This window comes from Piliocolobus tephrosceles, chromosome 2 (assembly GCF_002776525.5).
Source record: "Piliocolobus tephrosceles isolate RC106 chromosome 2, ASM277652v3, whole genome shotgun sequence".
Lineage (NCBI taxonomy): Eukaryota > Metazoa > Chordata > Mammalia > Primates > Cercopithecidae > Piliocolobus > Piliocolobus tephrosceles.
Window position 1 is genome coordinate 46,077,056 of NC_045435.1, and position 22,667 is coordinate 46,099,722.

The following is a 22,667-nucleotide window of genomic DNA, read 5'->3' on the forward strand; positions in this document are numbered from 1 at the left end:
ATGGTGAAACCCTGTCTCTACTAAAAATACAAAAATTAGCCAGGTGTGGTGGTGTGCGCCTGTAATCACAGCTATTCAGGTGGCTGAGACATGAGAATCTCTGCAATCCAGGAGGCAGAGGTTGCAGTGAGCCGAAATGGCGCCACTGCACTCCAGCCTGGGTGACAGAATGAGACACTGTCTAAACAAAACAAAACAAGAAAGAAAGAAAGAAAGAGAGAGAAAATAAAGTTTTTTTCTTAATTACAAGAAATTTATGACTGGGCACGGTGCCTCATGCCTGTAATCCCAGCACTTTGCGAGGCCAAAGCAGGCAGATCACCTGAGGTCAGGAGTTCGAGACCAGCCTGACCAATATGGAGAAACCCCGTCTCTACTAAAACTGCAAAAATTAGCCAGGTGTGGTGGCACATGCCTGTAATCCCAGCTACTGGGGTGGCTGAGGCAGGAGAATCACTTGAACCCGGGAGGCAGAGGTTGCAGTGAGCCAAGATTGCCATTGTACTCCAGCCAGGGCAACAAGAGCAAAACTCTGTCTCAAAAAAAAAAAAGAAAGAAATTTATGTAAAATTAATTTTTTAATGTAAACAACAAAAAAAGGAAAAGCTGTTCAACATCACTAATCATTAGGGAAATGCAAGTCAAAACCACAATCAAATATCACTTTACATCCATTAGGGTGGCTTTTATCAAAAAACAAAACAACAAATAACGTGTTGTTGAGGATGTGAAATTGGAACCCTTGTGCACTGCTGGTAAGAATGTAAAATGGTTGCAGCCGCTGTGGAAAACAATATAGCAGTTTCTCAAAAATCAAATATAGAAACCGTAAGATCCAGGAATTCCACTTCTGGGTATACAGATGCTCCTTATGATGAGGTTATGTCCTGATAAACCCTTTTAAGTTGAAAATGTCATTAAGTCAAAAATGCATGTAAGACTAGGCGCGGTGGCTTATGCCTGTAATTCCAGCACTTTGGAAGGTTGGGGTGGGTGGATCACCTAGGGTCAGGAGTTTGAGACCAGCCTGGCCAACATGGTGAAACCCCATCTCTACTAAAAATATACAAAAATTAGCAGGGCATGGTGGTGGGCGCCTGTAATCTCAGCTACTCGGGAGGCTGAGGCAGGAGAACTGCCTGAACCCAGGAAGCAAAGGGTGCGGTGAGCCAAGATAGCGCCACTGCACTCCAGCCTGGGTGACAGAGCAAGACTCTGCCTCAAAAAAATAAAAAAATGCATTTAATACACTTAGCTTATCAAACAGCATGGCTTAGCCGAATGTATCCTACATGCTCACAACACTCACACTAGCATACAGCTGAACAAAATCATCTAACACAAAGCTTATAATAAATTGAATTTCTCATGTAATTTATTAAATACTGTACTGAAAATGAAAAACAGAATGGTTGTATAGGTACTTTTAGTATGGCTTCTACTGAATGCATATGGCTTTTGCACCATTGCAAAGTTAAAAAATTCTAAGTTGAACCATCATAAGTTGAGTACCAACCGTATACCCAAAATAACTGAAAGCAGGGACTCAAGATACTTGTATACCTACGTTCACAACAACATTCCTCAAAGTCAAGAGGTTGAAGCAACCCAAATATCCACTGACAGCTGAACAGATAAAATGTGATACATAAGCAGAATATTAGTCTTAAAAAGGAAGGAAACTCTGACATATGCTGTAACATATGACACATGCTACAACATGGATTAACCTTGAGGACATTATACGAAGTGAAATAAGCCCAGTAACGAATGACAATTACATGATTCTACTTATATAAGGTAACCTAGAGTAGTCAAATTCGGAGACACAGAAAGAATAGTGGTTGCCAAAGGCTAGGGGAATGAGAGGAAAGGTAGCTGATGCTACATGGATACAGAGTTTCAGTCTGGGAAGAAGCAAAAGTTCTAGAGATGGATGGTAGTGATGGTTACAGACCAATGTGACCAGTACTCAATGCCAAAGAACTCCACACTTACACAACTCATTACCGCCCCCCATTCCCCATCCCCGGCCCCCAAAAAAGACAGTACCTAAGCCTGATAAATCAAGAATTAGAAATAGTGGGGTAAGGACATTTTTTAAAGCTGAAGTTAAATACCAGAAGAAATCAAATTTAGAGGAGGCTTGGTGATAAAGGGTAAGAATGGTTCAGGAACCTGCTTTCTGCTTCAAGCCTAATACTGTACTGGTCAACTTTTAAATGTATGTATATGTACTACTTTGACAAGAAAATGAAAATTTAAACATCCAATTAGAGGGCAGGATTAATCAAATTTAGTCCTAGTGAGTTAGGCATTCCAGGACACTGAAAACCCAACTTTGCTTTTTCTTCCTTGAGGACACAGCCTTGCCAATACTGCATTTTGTTCAAGAACTGGGAGAGCTCTATGTTTTTCAACATTCCCTTACATGGAAATGTTAGTGTAAGTTTTCTGCAATGATGATGCAAATCCTGTTGATAAAAAGAATAAAGGGGTCATACGAATTTGGCTACTTTCTCAGCCATGGCAGGACCTTATTTGATGGCTGAAAGCCCCCTTACATAGCCCAGGGATCAGGGAAGAGTTGTAAAGCCACCTCACTTCTATTGCGTAAACATACATGCAACTTACAGTTTAGGTGTATGGGTGATTTCTTTCTGCCAATCAGCAAGCACTCAAAATACTTCAGCAAGTTAACTCCTAAATTTCTCCTGACTCAAAATATGGAATTTAAAAAGTATCTTTATTGGCTGGGCATGGTGGCTCATGCCTGTAATCCCAGCACTTTGGGAGGCCAGGCGGGGGTGGATCATAAGGTCAGGAGTTCGAGACCAGTCTGGCCAACACAGTGAAACCCCACCTCTACTAAAAATACAAAAATTAGCCAGGTGTGGTGGCACGTGCCTGTAGTTCCAGCTACTCAGGAGGCTAAGGCGGGAAAATTGCTTGAACCCGGGAGGCAGAGGTTGCAATGAGCCGAGACCACACCAATGTACTCCAGCCTGGGTGACAGAGTGAGACTCTGTTTCAAAACAAAACAAAAGTATCTTTATTTAGGCAATGAAAAAATACACAGTATATGTACCTATATGTCTGCTTTAAATTTCCAGTTATAGAGGGAAATCTTTTTTTTTTTTTTTTTTTGAGACGGAGTCTCGCTCTGTCACCCAGGCTGGAGTGCAGGGGCCGGATCTCAGCTCACGGCAAGCTCCGCCTCCTGGGTTTACGCCATTCTCCTACCTCAGCCTCCCAAGTAGCTGGGACTATAAGCGACCGCCACCTCGCCCAGCTAGTTTTTTGTATTTTTTAGTAGAGATGGGGTTTCACCATGTTAGCCAGGATGGTCTTGATCTCCTGACCTCATGATCCGCCCATCTTGGCCTCCCAAAGTGCTGGGATTACAGGCTTGAGCCACCACGCCCGGCTGGGGAAATCTTAAATGCTTAAAAAATACTGAAGCTCCTTTAGAAAATTAAATTCCTTTAATATATGAAAAGCAAAATTAATTTCAGTGTTAGACATGATTCAAGCTCTCACTGCTTTGGTTACCAATTATCATCTGCCATCTCATCTCTCCCATTCTCAGCTATTCCTTTTCTAAAGAAATGAACCACATTGTTTTTTAAAATCAAGTTTCACAGTCATTTCATTGTTAATGGACATTTGGCTGACATTCCCACCAGCAACGTAAGAGGTTTCCAATTTTTCCACTTCCTTTCCAATGTTTACCATCTGATTTTTATATGCTAGTCATTCTAGTGGATGTGAAATAGTATCTCACTGTGGTTTTTAACGAAAATTAATGAAACAGAAAATAGAAAAATAGAGAAAATCAATTAAACCAAAAAGCTGGTTTGTTGAAAACAATCAAGTTGACAAACCGTTAGCTAGATTGACCAGAAAAAGAGGGCAGACTTAAATTACTAGAATCACAAATGAAACAGGATAAATTACCACTGACCTTACAGAAATAAAAAGGATTATAAAGGAATGCTATGAAGAACTGTACACCAACAAATTAGATAACTTAGATAAAATGAACAAAGTCCCAAAAAGACAAATTACTGAAACTGACTCAAGAAGAAATGGACAATATGAACAGACCTGTAACAAGAAAAGACTGAATTAGTAATCCAAAAATTACCTGAAAAGAAAAGGCCAGGCCCAGATGGCTTCTCCGCTAATTCTACAAGATTTTTAAAGAAAAGTTAATACCAATTCTTTATTAACAATTCCAAAAAACAGAGAGGTCACACAGCTTTCAAGTGGCAGGGCCAGGATTTAAATCTAGGCAATCTGGCTCCAGAGTCTACACTGTTGACCACTATATTCAACTGTCTCTCCGAATAACTAAATTTGAGCACATTATAGGACATCAAGTTATTTCGTATCACCCAACTTTTGTAGTTTACCTTGGTATTTGCCCTGCCAGTTGAAAGCTGTGTGACCTCTCTGTTTTTTGGAATTGTTAATAAAGACGACTTAGGTCGTCTATAGAGAAAAAAGTTGAACGCGGGGACTCTAGAGAACACCATTTACATAATCCACAATGTTGCTGTATTTCATGGAGCAAAAATGCATGGCACTTACTAAGTTCATTTCTAAAAAGAGTTATTTTAGAGACAGGTTCTCACTCTGTCATCCAGGCTGCAGTGCAGTGGTATGATCATAGCTCACTGTAGTCTTGAACTCCTGGGATCAAGCGATCCTCCAACCTCAGCCTCCAGAGTAGCTGAGACCATATAGGAAGGCGCCACCACATCTAGCTGAATTTTTTGATTGTTTAATAGAGAGGAGGATTTAAACCCCAATTTGTCTGATCTCATGGCTCAAAATCCCACTTGATAGAGTCTCTTTCTACCATTATCCTGTCTTTTCCTATTCAACCAGTGTAGTCCATCTTGGGCTTATCCCATTAGAGAGCTCTGGGAGAGCAAAAGCCCTGTCCTATTATCCACCAGCATATCCTCCCTGGCCTACAGGAAGAGAACAGGTATGCTCCTTCATTATCTGCTGATTGAGTAAACAATTATCCAAAACTGACTGTTAATTATCTCTCAATTGCCGGGCGCAGTGGCTCAAGCCTGTAATCCCAGCACTTTGGGAGGCTGAGACAGGCAGATCACGAGGTCAGGAGATCGAGACCATCCTGGCTAACACGGTGAAACCCTGTCTCTACTAAAAAATACAAAAAACTAGCCGGGCGAGGTGGCGGCGCCTGTAGTCCCAGCTACTTGGGAGGCTGAGGCAGGAGAATGGCGGGAACCCGGGAGGCGGAGCTTGCCGTGAGCTGAGATCCGGCCACCACACTCCAGCCTGGGCGACAGAGCGAGACTCCGTCTCAAAAAAAAAAAAAAAAAAAAAAAAAAATCTCAATTTGGATACTTTATTCCCCTCCATTACTCCTTAGCATTAAAATGATGAAGTGTAGGCCCTCTCACCCATTTAGCTAATCAAATATTATACATAGTTATTATATGCAGCTTAAAATTACTAAGCTCAAAAATCCAAAGGACACAAATACATACTTATTCCTTAAAATAACACTGAGGGGCCGGGCACGGTGGCTCACGCCTGTAATCCCAGCACTTTGGGAGGCTGAAGCAGGCAGATAACCTGAGGTCAGGAGTTCAAGACCAGCCTTCCTGGCCAATAAGGTGAAACCCTGTCTCTACTAAAAATACAAAAAATTAGCCAGGCATGGTGCCCCACGCCTGTAATCCCAGCTACTCAGAAGGCTGAGGCAGGAGAATCGCTTGAACCCGGGAGGCGGACATTGTGGTGAGCTGAGATCATGCCATTGCACTCCAGTCTGGGCAACAAGAGCGAAACACCATCTCAAAAAACAAAACAAAAACAAAACAAAACAAAAAAAACACACAGCAAGGAAATCTAGGAAATATTTTAAACAGAAGGATTGCTTTTGCATTCAAAATTGAGACTGCCTTTCATTATTTTGAGTCTCTAAAAATGCCTTTTTCTTTTTGCCATGGGAAACAACAGTTGCACTAAGTTAATACATGAAATTCTACTGCCTGAAGGAAATAAGGTATTTGGCAGAAAATTTTAGCTAGCAAACTTTTTGAATGCATACAAAGAACTTACATTAGCCTATATTAACCTCTTTTCTAAAGAATTAATGATGTTGCCTGATGACTTGTGATACAGAAAGAAAAAGAAAGAATGATGGCCTCTTAGGGTAGCAATCTATATAGTAGTTTCCAAATCTGCCTCAAGTGGAAACACAGATATTTGAAAAACTAACAATTATTTTTTCTTTTTTTTTTTTTGAGGCGGAGTCTTGCTCTGTCGCCCGGACTGGAGTGCAGTGGCCGGATCTCAGCTCACCGCAAGCTCCGCCTCCCGGGTTTACGCCATTCTCCCGCCTCAGCCTCCCGAGTAGCTGAGACTACAGGCGCCCGCCACCTCGCCCAGCTAGTTTTTGTATTTTTAGTAGAGACGGGGTTTCACCGTGTTAGCCAGGATGGTCTCGATCTCCTGACCTCATGATCCGCCCGTCTCGGCCTCCCAAAGTGCTGGGATTACAGGCTTGAGGCACCGCGCCCGGCCAACAATTATTTTCAAGGTAATTATTCCTATCACAAAATAAAGCAACAAATAAATATGGGAGTCTTCAAATAATGCTGTTTCATTACAATGTTGATGAGAAAAAAAAGTGATTCCAGGCCGGGGCCACTGTCTGTGGGGAGTTTGTATGTTCTCCCCATGTCTGCATGGGTTCTCGGCAGGTATTCCAGCTTCCCCCACCACATGCCAAGGATGTGCATGTGGACGACTTGGTGTGTCTAAATTATCCCAGTCTGAGTGAGTGTATGTGTGTGAGTACACCCTGTGACAGGATGGTATCCTGACCAGGAGGGTTTCTGCCTTGTGCCCTGAGCTGCCAGGACAGGATCCTGCCACCTATCACCCTGAACTGGAATAAGTGGGTTGGGAAATGAATATAAATTATTGTAAAATAAAAATTCATAAAGTCCACAATAATCATACCAAATGCATGACAATAAACTATGCAGTAAGAAGGCATTCAGCAAGGCCAGGCATGGTGGCTCACACCTGTAATCCCAGCACTTTGGGAGGCCAAGGCGGGTGGATCACAAGGTCAAGAGATCGAGACCATCCTGGCCAACATAGTGAAACTCTGTCTCTACTAAAAATATAAAAATTATCCGGGCGTGGTGGCACATGCCTGTAATCTCAGCTACTCTGGAGGCTGAGGCAGGAGAATTGCTTGAACCCGGGAGGCAGAGCTGCAGTGAGTCGGGATTGCGCCACTGCACTCCAGCCTGGCGACAGAGCAAGACTCTGTCTCAAAAAAAAAAAAAAAAAAAGCACTCAGTGAGCCTGTCATACCTGTGATTGACTGCATAGTGGCAGGAGGTACTGACAACTTTTGCTTTACAAAGAATTATTCCTTAATATAATCCACCACCACTATGACTGCTGTCACTCACCGATTTACCAAAAATTGGGTAAATAATTTTGTTGTTAATAGTCTTTAATCTTAAATGCATGTATAACTCACATTTATTTCAATATTTAATATTAGAGGTGTTCTGTATCTTTAACAATTTGATTTTTTTTGACCAGAAATATGCCATAGGAACCTAACTCTTGATTAGCCTAGGGTAAAACTGGTTTTGTTATATTTGGTTTCACCTGAAGCTGGTTTCCAAGAACCCACTGACAACGTCAAATGAGGTCTTGTTGCACAAGCATTTTAATCCCAATACTTGTATAACTCTGAGAGCCCATTCAAAAATATAATATTAAAATATTTGTCAAATCTTTCTTCTTTCATTTTCAGTTAATATTAACCATTATTTGCTGGGTGGGGAGGGGGGTAGGTAACTAGTTATACTGTTGCCTTTAAGTTAATGGTTGATCTAAAAATCTGAAAGATCTGCTCACCATTTTTACCGGTTTAAACTGGCACATGCATATTTAGTTTTTGTTTAAAAAATCCTCTGTGAATGTAAATTTGTGTCTTTGCCCTAGAAATATGAGCATTATTTAAAAATGTGAATCTCAACCTTTTGGCTCCTGGTTGCAGTAGGACTCATGGTTAATCGGAGCTCTGGAAGTGAACACACCTGCCTCAGCATCTTGTCCTGCTACAGAGTGCCTCTGGCTAATTATCTATTTTTTGAGACTTGGTTTCCTTACCTACTAAATGGTAATACTGGTAGTACCAACCTCAGACAGTTATTGTGAGGATTAAAGCCCTAGGATAGGGCATGGTACAGAATGAACGGCCAAAGTATGCTATTAGCGTTGTAGCTTTACTATGCATTTCATGTCAAGTTGCCTGCACATACCAAGCTACTTAATGCCTATGTCCTTTTACATAGGTTTCTGACTTAGGATGCTCTCCCCAGAATCTGTCACAAAGTTCCCCATCCCACTTACCTGGGTCTGACAAATGCTTACTCATCATGGAAGACCCACCTCCAGGATCAAATCCCTCACATGGAATTATATTTCTCAACCTATTTTATAATAACTTCTTAACTAGGCCTCGAGATCACTAAAGGAACAATCCACGACTCATTCACCCCCCATATATCTCAGCACTTAGTACAATCTCTGGTCCATGGCAAATGGTCAATGACTGCTAAATGGACATAATCAGCCTTCTACTATTCCATAGTATTAACAAAGAATCAAGTGTATGAGAAACTGAGAGACTCGAAGTTTAAACTATACCCACCAGGTTCAGTAAGAATCAGATTCTACCAGTTTTTGGTTCAAAGTAAAAGTTCAAGTCACCTTATTAAAAGCAGACAGGCCACCCTACTCATGCAAAAAAAAAAAAAAAAAAGTTACAAATAAACGTTCTTGTCATTTTTTTCTTCCATGACAGCACCCTAGGACATATCACATGCTGACCTATCTCCAAGGGACTGTTTTGAAAAAAATGAGCACACTGATTTTTCTTTCCTTTCAAAAGTGAGGGTGCCAGCTACCGTGCTAGCCCCTGTCACTCACCTCAGCCACCTGATGGGTCCCCACTCTGTGCTGAACCAGCCCCTCCATATTTGTAGCCATGGTGAAGCAAGATCATTAGAGAACCTGTTTGGAAAGATGTAGCAACTTCTATCAGGTAGGGAGAAACCAGGCTACTTGAAAAATATTAGTAATCAAAACTCATCTTTGGTACTGTCTTGTGTGGATTTTGCCCTCTGTAACACACAGACCTAGCAGGCTAGACATAGCTGTATATACTGCACCAGCTCCTTCAGTTACAGGTACCAACATTAATTTGTAGAAACATTTCAATTTAGAAACTTCCACTGACAAATACAGACAAAGATGAATTTGGAAATTTATCAGGTCTCCAGGGTTGTAACAGCTTGGTTTACCTCTCAGAGAGGTGGGAATCACACCTTTTTGGATAGCTCCCTGTCACAGTATGCTAAATAAGGAGGTGGGTATCTGAGAAAGGTGCGACATCAACTCTGGATAGAGCCCTAGATTGCTATCATCAATCATACTTCTTGTAGTAGTGGCAAAGTGAAGCAAAACCCTGTTGATGCTAACATACCTCACTCATAGGTTGAAAAGCAAATACTATCACTAACAAAGCAAGAAGTGAAGAGACTGCATTACTAAAGTGTGCCAACAAGAATATGGTACCTATACATATATTAATTTATATTAAATCCTCATTAAATTACAAAACTAGATAATTAGGCTTTCTACTAGCAGCAAAAATAGATTTGATGTCATTATTCGTAAAAATTTAGAAAGATCACCTAAAGATCAAAGAGTGTGCTAGTCCCCTGGGTCAAGACATTTGAGTACCAGCATTGATGAAGGAGCAGACACCTGGTCTCTTCCGGTCATGAGACAGCTCTCCTGAATAATTCCTAAGCCCTTTCAAAGGCTCTACCGCACAAAATTCAGTAAAATCTAGACCCAATTCCTGGACAATTCACTATTGACTGTGTAGGTCCCATGGCCCACAGGAGAACAAAGCTCAAATCTATTTCCAAAATTTAGATATAAAAACTATAAAGTATTACTGAGTGTGCAAATAGAAGAATACAGTTCACTTGCCTGCTCTCCCTCAATCACAAAGTGGATTATCTTGCAATGCAATTTTACAAAATATTTTTCTGTAGTTCCTATCTAAAGTATTATAATCACTGCTGTCTATGAAGCTTTATAACTCTCTGGTAACTTTCTACATCATTCTATTTATTATTAGATAGCCACCTCTATTATGATAATTTGAATTCACATATTTTATGACCAAAATGCTAAGAGAAAGAAACAGGAGGATGAAACTGTGACTGACAAATATGAAAGACCTGGCTCCTGCCTTCAAGGAGTCAAAATCCTTGACAGCAGATACTGTACCAACTGCTACAATGACACCAGACCACCAGTATCAGTGATTCACTTTCACAAAATATGACTAGGTCTGAAATTGAGGAGGTAATGTTTATTCTTTTAATAGATGGTAAAAACTTAACTTTTACTTGTTTCTAGAAAAAAACATAAAGATACATTTTGGTCTTTTTTTCTTGCTATAGTTTGGTTACAACTAATGGAGATGGAAGGAAAAGGAATCTTTAAGTGTACCAGAAAAGTCAACTGACTTGTTAAAAATGCAAGTATTACATGTAAAAGTCTAGAGTTCGATTCTTCCTCAAAATAGAAAATAAGAATTTTTAAAGAAATGGATAGCCAATAGGTACCATACATTAAAAAAATAAATCTAAACATATGGCTGCAACTAATAATTTTTATCACTTTTAGATGTCAATAAAATTTCTCCTGTTATTAACAATGCAAGAAGTATGTGAATTTGAATTATTACAGAAATATTGTTAGGAAAATATTATTAAATAGTAAAGAAACAACAGAATACTAGAAAGGTGTATCTTTCTATTGGGTTCCCTAAAAGAGGTGGCTTGATACATCAAATTATGAGTCAAAGTGGATTTTATAGATGACAATCTGATTTAATGGAGGCCTAGTACAGAAACTTTTCTGTAATAATTCACTTTAACACTAAATTTGCAGGATCAATCAACTTCAGGTAGGGCTTAGGATCCCAAGATAAATCTAACAACAGGTGACTACAGATATTATGTCACAGAGAAGCAGCAGTAAATCTGTTTAAGTTTAGAAAAGCTAAGTATTCTGGACATGAATGTTTTGTTGGTATGTTATAAATATCTTCACCCACTCTGTGGTTCATCTGTTTACTTTAAGTCGTCTTTTGATGAACAGATGTCCTTAAATTTAATAAGGCTAAATTTATCCTTATTTTCTTTTACAGTTTGTACTTTTATTTATGAAAATCCTGTCCTATCCCAGGAATATAATTGTATATATTTTCTTAGAAATATGAGTTTTGCCCCTCATATTTAAGTCCTCAATCCATCTGCAAATTGATTCTTGAATTTTATGAGAAATAAGGATACAACTAATTTTTTTCCCATGTAGATAACCCATTTTCCATTTTCTGTTCAAGAAATAGTTCTGGAAAACAGATTATCTACATGGGGAAAATCCATCCTTTTCCCCACTGATCTGAAATGCCATGTCTGCCATATCTCTGTTTTTCCTACATATGTGGATATAACTGTACGTTCTCTATTCTATTCCACTAAGTTCTCTTTGTCTTTCTCACTACCTTTTTACTGCAGTGTTAGCGTAAGTCTTGCTCTCTGATAGGACAAGTGCCCCCCACCTTGTTCTCCCACACCAACTTCCTGGATCATCTTAAACGCCTCTCTTTATACACCTGAATTGAGCAGCAACCTTTCTTTATACACTTGAATTCTTACAATTCTTGATCTCACTGTTGGTTTTCTGCCTTCAAAGCAGCGTCAGGCATCATCAACAGCAGCTTTGGAAGCCGCTTAAAAATGAACAAGGAGGAATGTGCACCTTCTGGAAAAACAAGCAGAAACAAAAAAATGAGACTAAGAGTGAGAGAGAAATTGAAAGAGAAACTATGTTAAAGCAAGTGCTTTCAATAAAGACTTAAATCCAGTCAGAGGAGTGAGAAGTAGTTTCAAAAAATACTTTCTATTACTTTTGAAAATAAGTCATAAACCATATCCTATTCTCATATATAAAAAAGGAAGACAGAGGCTTTTTCTTCCAGGTTATCACAATGTAAGAAGTAAAACAAAATCCTCAAGTGATGTCAGGGAAGTGGGGCAGGGTGGACATTTAACTAAAATGCACCCAGACTAAAAAGGTAACATCAGGGGATAAGACTCTCACCTGAGAGCTTCTCTCACTGCTACCGCAGCCATAGGCGGTCCTAGAGACAGAAAGATCACACAGTGAGAAGGTCATACATCTTTGAAAAAGTACCACCAGACAATGGCTATCAATTAGGAGATGTCCCACTAGAATAAGAGACTCCAAGGAATAGTGGGTTGTGTCTATATGTAGTTTGAAAAACTATCTTCACTAGCACAATTTTATATGTATGTATTTTTTGAGACGGAGTCTTGCTCTATTGCCAGGCTGGAATACAGGGGCGCGATCTCGGCTCACTGCAACCTCCGACTCCCTGGTTCAAGTGACTCTCCTGCCTCAGCTTCCCGAATAGCTGGGATTACAGGCATGCGCCACCACGCCCAGCTAATGTTTGTATTTTTAGTAGAGACAGGGTTTCACCATGTTGGCCAGAATGGTCTCAATCTCCTGACCTCGTGATCCACCCACCTCAGCCTCCCAAAGTGCTGGGATTACAGGCGTAAGCCACCGCGCCCAGCCAATCTGAAAAAAAAAAAAAAAAAAGAAAAAAAATCCTATTGTTTTGATACTACAAAGTATAGAAATAAAGCTTTTAAAAACAACCTTCTTGGCTGGTAGAGCCAAGCATAACACTAACAGCAGTAACTAACACTAAGTGGTTACTATACACAGGCATTATATTAACAAGCACTGTGGACAGAACACTAAACTCACTTTTGGCACAGAAACCTGAGTCTTAAAGGCTAGTACTTGACCCATTCAGTTTATCAACCCTCAAAGACTGCTTCCCACCCCCACAATAATGTTTAGGGGAAAGAACCTGATTAGCTACCAAAAGAAGTATAATACTAAGTACTTTCAGTTAAAAAAGAAAAAAGTGCTACAGAAGATGTTCCTCTGGTGATTTTACTAATCAAGTCCAACCACCTCCATCAGTGCTTATTAAGTAACTGCCATGAACTCGGCACAATGAGCTGACTGCTGAGAATGAACAAGGAGGAGGAAGAGGAAAATAAACAGTCCTTGTTCTTGATGAACTTATGAAGGAAACTGTGCAAATCTATGCAAAGTAAATGCTATGAATGTCCCAGGGAAAACACATTTATCTCTGCCTGTGAGAACCAATGAAAATGTTACATGAGAGGAATTATTTAACCTAGGTCTTGAAGGAAAAATGGAAACTTAGCAAGGAAAGACGGATGACAAGAGAGTTCTAAGCAGAGAGGACAGCTCATACGAAACTAGCAGGTATGAGGAAGAATGGCCTATCTGAGGAATCGCAGGCAATATAGTTTGGAATTATTACAGAGACCAGGGAAGGAGAGAGGCTGACACGGTAGACAAGAGAGAATTATCAGGAGTTTGGCAGAAAAATGATGCACTCATATCTGGGTCTTAAAAAAAAAAATTTAGCCTGCAGTGTGGAAATGATAGAAAAGACAGAAACTGTAGACGGGAGGCCACTTAGGAAGTAGTAGCAATAGTAAAGTCTACAGATGAAGGCGGATTCTTAGTGTGTTTTTTTCTGGATAGCACACAAATGACAACAGGGCACAGTATAAAAAAAACTATTTCATATCCAGCCTGGGCAACATCATGACTCCTTATCTCTAAAAAAAATAATTGTAATACAGACCATAGAATGGTAACAGTAAATCATACTTGGCTGACCTTCTGTCACAGGTTTTATAAGAAATTCTTTCAAATCCAAGTGCATCAATATCACCCTATCAACAACAAAAAAGCAGATAACACAATTACTTTGAATTAGCTCTTCCAGGCTCACAAAGTGATAGCTAACTAAACCTTGCAACCAGAGTTTCTTTAGAGAAGTAGGGCACAGACTTCACTGCAGTGAAAAGCTTGGCTCTGGAAACACCTGAATCTCCAGTTTCAGGTAACAATGAACAAGTCCTGGGACAAGGAGACTCTGCTTTCATTAACAGGAATGAGTGAGCCTGCCTTTACATCCACAATCAACTGGTTCAAATCATCCATATTTATGTGTTACATGGCTTATAAATATAACATGCAATGTATCTACGGTCTTGGTATTTCCTTAGCTAAACAACTATATTGGGTTCTGAGGCTCAGGCACTATGCCGATTTCTCAGATACTGACCATATGAGGTTACCGTGAAGATTAGATCTTAAATGTGTATGCGTTGTGCTTGGGACATAGAAATGCAACACATGGTAGCTATTATTGGTGAAAGGTGATGGTGCCACTTTTGCTTTCTCAAAGAAATCTGAAAGTAACTCAAACTGTAAAACGCGTATTATGATTAGGAATAGGTCTCTCATTTTGACATAAGGCTCACATGAAATTTAACTATATACACACGGAAGTAGTGTAAACACACACATACAGCCAGGCGCAGGGGCTCACATCTGTAATTCCAGCATTCTGGGAGGCCGAGGTGGGTGGATTACCTGAGGTCAGGAGCTCGAGACCAGCCTGACCAACATGGAGAAGCTCCATCTCTACTAAAAATACAAAATGAGCCAGGCATGGTGGCATATGCCTGTAATCCCAGCTGTTTGAGGCTGAGGCAGGAGAATGGCTTGAATTCAGGAGGCAGAGGTTGCAGTGAGCTGAGATTGAGCCACTGCACTTCAGTCTGGGCCACAAGAGTAAAACTCTGTCTCAAATAATAAAAAAAAAAACACACACACACACAAAGCATTTGTAATTTGCCCTGTTAAACCGTACAACTGGGTAAAACAATGGGGCTAAATTTGGATAAAATCTTACAAATATTTAAAAATAAACCAATACCTAATAACTACTTGCAAAATACTACTGGGCATAAAACTTTTGATAGGTACAAGGTATTCAGTATAAGTCTAATTATTCTGATTGTTAGAAGTCTGTTCATATTCATGGGAGAATAAAAATGGAAGGATTTAGACAGCCTGAGAGAGGATAAAAAATAAGAAATACATGGCTTTTGAAACTTGCAATCATAGATCAAGACTTGAAAGTAGAAAATTAAATTCAAGTGGCAGGTTTAGTGTAATACAAATGTTCATCAACAGAAAAGATACTCACTGGGATGCCTCTAAGGTTAAGTTTAGGTATACTTCCTGTCAATGGAAAGCCAGCTACTATTTAGACTCAAAGTTTACTTAGCTTTAGGGTCAGGTAGTTTCTTGTCCATTGTGCCCCTCCATAGGAAAGTTATTTCTTCCATATTCAAAGTCTGAACTGTAAAAAAGGGCACCAATGATATGTATATGCTAGGAGTGGCAAGGTGGGGTGAGTGACTAGTAGGGAAGAGAAGTGGCTTTCACCTAAATGAAGTTCTTACATATTTATAGTACCAGGGCAGTTCTACAATTTTCTGTGTGGATACCTCCCGTAAAAAAGTCACTGTATACTGTGGATGATATTTTCTCATTCTACCAAGAGCCCAAGTGTAAGGGTGTTGTGGACTTTCTTCATATCTATCAGTAAGAGCCAGGGTAGATGGATGGAAGGAAAAGCAGGATAAATTCTCTGGACATCCATGATGTACTTTAAATCAAACTAGGCATGATTTAATCCTTAGCATACCTTCTGAGTATGTAGTATTGGCTCACCAATGAAGACGGAAAAAACTGAAACTCAGCACTTACAACTTGTTTCAAATCATCCAGCTAGTAAGTGATGGAGCTAGGATTCCAACTCAGGCCTCTTTGATTCTAAAATTGCAACATTCCCTCTAGATCACAGTGCCCTTCAAAATAATTTCCCAGAAAAAAGGAAGTTAAGGAGGGAATGAAAAAAAAAAAGTGACAGGAAAGAATTATCTATGGGAACAAACTGCTTATATCAATAAGCTAGATCATTTAACAACTGATATACACAACCACTAAGTCCTAATATGTGACTTATGTTTCAGTATTGCTAACGGATATTTCTGAGGCTGCTCCACCCAGGTAGTACCATGGCAGTTCTTTTAGAACCTTGAACGCATTCTTCCCTTAAAACTTAACCTACATGATAATCACATTAATTAAAATAGTGAAGATAATTTTACTATCTTAAGTAAAACTTTTTACTTAACTACAACACGCGAATACAAAAGGGCACAAATCACCCAGGCTCAGTGGCTCCTGCCTGTAATCCTACCACTTTGGGAGGCCAAGGTGGGTGGATTGCCTGAGCTCAGGAGTTCAAGACCAGCCTGGGCAACATGGTGAAAATCTGTCTCTACTAAAATACAAAAATTAGCTGGGCATGGTGGCAAACGCGTGTAGTTTCAGCTACTCAGGAGGCTATGGCACGAGAATCCTTTGAACCTGGGAGGCGGAGACTGCAGTGAATCAAGATCGTACCACTGCACTCCGGCCTGGGCAGCAGAGGGAGACTCCATTCCAAAAAACAAAAACAAAAAAGGCACAAATCATAAACGAACAGTTTGATGAATTTTCACTAACTGAACTCACAGAACACACATGTAAATGCCACTCAGATCAGAAAACAAGACATTACCAATACCCCCAAAAGTCCCTCTCACACCTCTTCCCATAGTCATTGACTTCTCTTCCCTCTCCTGACTTTTATACTATTGGCATTACTTTATAATACTATTGCACTGTTTATAATACACTTTTTGGTGTGTCTGGCTTCCTTTGCCCAACATTATTTTTGTAATAACCATGAGAAGTGAATCCGTTTTCACTGTTGTACAGTATTCTAATGTATGACTATGCCCAATTTATTTCTCCATTCTATAGGTGATGAACATTTAGATTGTTTCTAGTTTGGAGTCCTTATGATTAGTGCTCCTATGAACACTTTCACACATGCCTTTTGATGCACTGGTATCTTTTCTTCGTTTGAAAATTTTACTATTTTTAAAAATTAACTGTTTCACTTTTATCTATTTTTAATTTTTATTCTCAAGAAAGTACATTGCTTACTTCTTTAGAAAAGAGATATATTACAAATTTACATTTTATCTTTAAAAATATGTATTATATTAAATAAGTCAACAACACAGTCTAATTATTAGCCTTTCCAGTTAAGAGCTGATATATACTTTGTGACATCTGCTTTTAGTCTTGGTAAAGCAATCAATTAAAAGACGATTTTTCAGTAATTCCAGGGTTAGTCATCTTATCGACCTAATAAAAAGATGTTGTATCATTACAGACACTATAGTGGGGGGAAAGGGGAAAAGAACGAGTGTGGTACAAATGACATACCCAAAACGTTCTAGAAATAATACCTAATCAGACTCACTATACAACAAATAACACTGGAGGAAATGCAGCATGAAGCCTGCTAGTATTTTGTAACTTCTCAAGGGCCATCCAGCCTCAGCTTTTCTTTTTTTTTTTTTTTGAGATGAAGTCTCATACTGTTGCCCAGCTGGAGTGCAGTGGCGTGATCTCGGCTCACGGCAACCTCCACCTCCCAGGTTCAAGCAATTCTCCTGCCTCAGCCTCCCCAGTAGCTGGGATTACAGGTGCCCGCCACCACGCCCTGCTAATTTTTTGTACTTTTGGTAGAGACATGGTTTCACTATGTTGGCCAGGCTGGTCTTGAACTCCTGACCTAGTGATCCACCACGCCAGGCCATACGTGTATCTTTCTTTTCAAGGAACATCAGTGGGCAGTCAGGTAGGAAACTTTTCTCCCCTGCATAGCTTTTATCAATATATGAACAACAAAGGTAAATAAAGCGGCTCCCTGTAAAACCAGGAAGCCTTCAAGCTTGAGTCTAGCCCTACCAGCCTCTCATTTCTCCTCTTCAGTTTTCAGTAGCAGTCACACCATTTTCCAGGCCCCAAGACCTTTTCTCATAACTCTCACCAACCCAAACAGGGGGAAATATTCTTTTACACTTGGGCTCTTGGAATGAAATTCCTCTCCATCTATATGTTAACACTTCAGGGATTAGAATCTTTGGGGTTATTGTTAATAATTATGGAATAGAAAGTTTCACCTCCTATTAAAGGACTTCAGGCCTCTTATTATAGTGGAGGAAGTACTTTTTATTGCCCCTAAAAAATCACGCTTTGCCCCTGAGGCTGACTTTTATCATTACAGGCCAACTGGAGTCCAAGGGTAACTCAGAAAAAACAGTTAAGTGTCTGAGCTAGCCTATTCCCTTTCTGTCCTTAACAATTCACCTCCCATCCTTCTATTCTAAGACTTCCAGGTACCAGGGGTCTGCATCTGCATTTATTGTCCCCTTAACAAATGCCTATGCCAATGCCCTGATCTGGCTTTCATCCCTCTACTCATTCCCGCTCCTCATCATTTTTGAGCTGTGCTAGTTGAGCTGTTCCCAGGCAGTTCTTCCGTTTGGTATAGAGCTCCTGCTGCTTTACTCTCCAGCGCTCAGGACCTGAAGTGAGCAAGGGGAGTAGGCCTGCTACCTCGGGTAGCAGTAGTGGGATACGGGGAAAGAATGGCAGGATGGGAGAGAATGACACAGAATCTCAGCCTCTGGCATGTTAGGTTGAAGACAAGCAAACCTCCAATGAATAAGGAAGAACATATCTTTTACAATGTTTTACAGGAGCACAAATGTATCCATTAGGTTAAATATGATGATCACGCAGGGAAGAAAAAAGCATCATTTAAGGCCCTCATAATTAGCAATAAAGTAAAAAGAGGTAAATGAAAATCTAGCAGAGGATTCTTATATCAAGCATGAGGCTGGACTTGAGGTCTAATTCTGAGATTTAGGATTCTAGGATTCCAATTCTGAGATTCTAGGATTCCTTCACAGACTCCCCTTGTGTGGTATTTAAGATGATACTTGTATAGGAGATGCTTTGGGACTAAAGGAGCATATGGCTTATAGATAAGAGAACTCAACAACAAAAATCCCAACGGAGGGCCCTCGATACGTGGAGACACTCAGGCAGCTAGACATAGGAGGCCAGTGGCTCAGTGCCACGGCTGAAGACAGGGCTGCTCCACAAAGACTTACTTCCCTTGTTCTCAAAGTCATTCAGACAACAAGTATCCGCTATCCCTGGCCCCAAACTCAATGCTGGCTCCCACCTCCCTGTTTGACAAATGGGGAATTACAAGCCTCAGAGAGGCTACCAACTCCAGGTTCTGAAGCCAGGCCTTTCCGCCTTCATAGCACAAGCTCTGTCACTGCACCGCCCTGCCACGTCACTCCTTGAAGACAGATGCTAAAAACTTCCTAGCTGCCAGGCAGCGTGGCTCACACCTGTAATCCCAGTACTTTCGGAGGCCAAGGTGGGTGGATCACGAGGTCAGGAGATCGAGGCCATCCTGGCTAACATGGTGAAACACCGTCTCTACTAAAAATACAAAAAATTAGCTGGGTGTGGTGGTAGGCGTCTGCAGTCCCAGCTACTCGGGAGGCTGAGGCAGGAGAATGGCGTGAACCCGGGAGGCGGAGCTTGCAGTGAGCTGAGATGGAGCCACTGCACTCCAGCCTGGGAGACAGAGCAAGACTCCGTCTCAAAAACAAAAACAAAAATTCCCAGCCATCATCATAAAGTGAGGAGGTTGTTACACATAGGGATTTTCTTCTTTCTATAAAGGAATGATTATGAAAAAAAAACTTCAAAGTCACTGTGAATACAACTAATGAAAGCAATAAATAACTTAATGGTGTAAGACAATATATAGTTGTTTTACTAAACTAGTAGTTATTTGGTTACCCTGAGTAATTAGCTCAAGGAATCCAAGTGTTGAATTGAACAAGTGATACCAAAAATCTTTGAGTAAGACAGAAAAAAAAAAATCCAAAAATAAAGTTAAACTATTATTATTTTTAAAATACCATAACAATATCTTATTTTAAAAGTTTTACAATATAAATTAATACAAATGTTTTATTTACCACACTTTCGAGTACAAACGAAGTATACTTAACAAAATTTGCTTTTTACCTTGGTAAAGCAATTAAAAAGTGATTTTCAATAATTTCATTAAATGAATCAATTTATCTTTAGAAAGATAAACATCCCAAATTAATGGCTACAGAGACTTTCAATTCCCAACTCCCTGTGAACCCACTGAAGGCTTCTTCCTTGCTCTCCAATCCCGTGATGGTGAGACAAAAATCAGAATATTTGATTTCAAGATAATCATGTTAGCTTGGTGCTTTGTTTCTTCAGTTAAAGTAAATAACACAATTATGTTTGGGTTATTTATTTCTTCACATAAGAACTTATTAACTTTCATGTAGTTAAACTTGTAATTCAATCATTAAAAAATTAGTGGGAAAAATTATTGAAATGGGTCATTTTATCCATATTTACGCCTCCAGGCGTGGCATATCTGTCAGAAATCACTTCCTAAATTCAACCAAATATTATAACATGCTTATTATTGCTGGCAGTGCTATCTGAATTGCCAAAGAGGCTCACATAAAAGGTATCCATCAATGCACAGCAACTTAGTTACCAGTGACACCATAAATTATCAACAATTAATTCAACAAATAGTGCCAGGCACTCTTCTAAGTGCTGGATAAGTAATGGTGAACAAAATGTATTCCTGCTCTCACAACTTACAGTGTGGTGAGGACAGACATTAATCAAATAATCACAGAGTGTGTCATTATAAAGTGAGATAAAGGTTATAAAGAAAAGAAACAATAAAAAGAATCTGATCTAGACTGGCAATGGGAATTAGGGAGGACTTCCCTGAAGAAGCGATGCTTGAACCAATGCGAGGTAGGGTGGGGGTAGGGGGCAAGCTTACACTGTCAGTTACACTAGTCAAGGAAGTTGAAGGCAGGCCAGTGTGTCTAGAGCACAGGGAGCTAGGTATCACAGATAAGAAAATAATGAAAAGCCTTGGAAAGGTTTTTAAACATGGAACAGGAAGCCTCTGCCATCACGTGGGTTCTGGTGGGGCCTGAACAACATACTGCTGTAAGAGAGTTTTATAAATCATAAAGCATCCTATACTTTGGTTAGTACTATTTAGCTCCACTATTTTGTTTTCTAAACTGTTGTCCTGGATGCCATGTAACTAGCTGAAAGCATAGAGCTAAAACTATTATCTCGGTGTTCGAATCTATTGTTTTTGCTCCTACACCACACTGCATAAAAATTTCATTGTTTATATCACTTAGTCCAATGTCTATACCAGTACTTCATAATGACAATAACTCTATTTACACAGTATTTACTATACGTCAGGCACTTTTCTAAGCTCTATTATTTACATTAACTCATTTAATCCTCAGTTCTAGAAGGAAGGTTCTATTATTGTCCAGATGAGGACAGTGAGGCTAGGAAAGGTAGCTTTCCTAGCAAAATCACACTGCTACTAAAAGTTGGGAGTTGCTAACCACAACACTAAAACATTTTATGTCTGTGTATATATGTGTATACATATCTCTATCTCGAGAGACAGAAAACTCACAGAGAATTATATTCAACTCCAGTCTGGGCGACAGAGTGAGACTCTGGTCTCAATCAATCAATCAATCATATTCACATGTTTGAGGACCAGTGTCTTAGTCATTTTTGTATTCCCAGCCTAGCACATAGTGCCTGGAGTATTCGTAGCACTCAGGAAATACTGATGAATTGAAAATATATATATGAGGCTGACAAAGGATTTCAATCTGGAAGTAAAGTGAATTTCTGAGGCCCTCCTCCCAAGTCTTGTATTCATCAGCAATTCATATGAAGGCTGTATCTTTCTCGACTTTATTATTTTATTGAAGATTTGTTTCTCACTACCGTTGCTATTATTTCACAGCCTTTGGCCTGGAGACAGAGTGGGATAATGGACAATTACCAGTTTCAACCAACTCTCCAGCCACAAGCAGCCAGTTCTCCTCACATCAAACGCTCTTCCTCCAGGGCCGTTACACGGGCTGTTCTCTCAGGAATGCTATTCCTTCCTTGGGTTCCTCTGTTCAAACAGCACTTGCTCAGAGAGGCCACCCTGACCATTCCATCTAAATTAATGCCTCAGGTCTTCTTCAGCAGGTCATTTGGCTTCGTTTCTTTCACAGAACTTATGACTCTCTGGAATTATTTCTTTGTCTATTCACCTCCCAGCCCCCAACTCTAGTAAGGCAGGGGTCTTGTACAGCTGGTTCTCCAGATGTACCCCTAGTGCCTAAAAAACTAAGTCAACATGTATTCAGTGAACGAATGAGAAGAGAATCACCCCCGAATTGTGCTCTCTCAAACCTAAATACCCTTAAGCTTGCCTCCCCTGGTGGCTGTAATACCATTTTTAACAATAACACCATTTCCAAGTGACTCTGAGGCTCGCAAAGTAGCGTTGACTCCATTTTCTGAGAACAGCCCCACAAACAATGCTCAGAAGGGAGGTCCGGCCTGGCAAGAACGCCCATGCTACCCATTTACAGTCGATAACATTGAGCTTCATTAGGGGATGCGCCAAGGCCGCTCCGAAATAACGAGCAGGAGCCCTGAAAGGTGTCCTGGTTCCGAAAATCTCT

At 40.0% G+C, this 22,667-nt stretch overlaps 1 protein-coding gene across 9 annotated transcripts in view; it reads right to left on the reverse strand.

Moving 5' to 3' along the window:
- NR2C2 (nuclear receptor subfamily 2 group C member 2) overlaps positions 1–22,667 on the reverse strand; it is a 95,565-nt gene that overhangs the window by 71,720 nt on the left and 1,178 nt on the right. For 5 of the 9 annotated variants that reach the window (XR_004228838.1, XR_004228837.1, XM_031935163.1 and 2 more), the window contains exons 1-2: positions 11,826–11,931; positions 9,013–9,096 (exon numbers count right to left, since the gene is read on the reverse strand). The exons of 2 other annotated variants lie outside the window; for them this stretch is intronic. Coding sequence is in view for 4 of the 7 variants with exons in the window: in XM_031935163.1 (XP_031791023.1) it covers positions 9,013–9,072 (60 nt within the window). In the remaining 3 variants the exon portion in view is untranslated. Of the gene's footprint in view, positions 1–9,012; positions 9,097–11,825; positions 11,932–12,270; positions 12,311–22,667 lie in introns of those variants that run through there. 2 more of the 9 variants (XM_023216105.2, XM_023216085.3) reach the window with 2 other exon arrangements.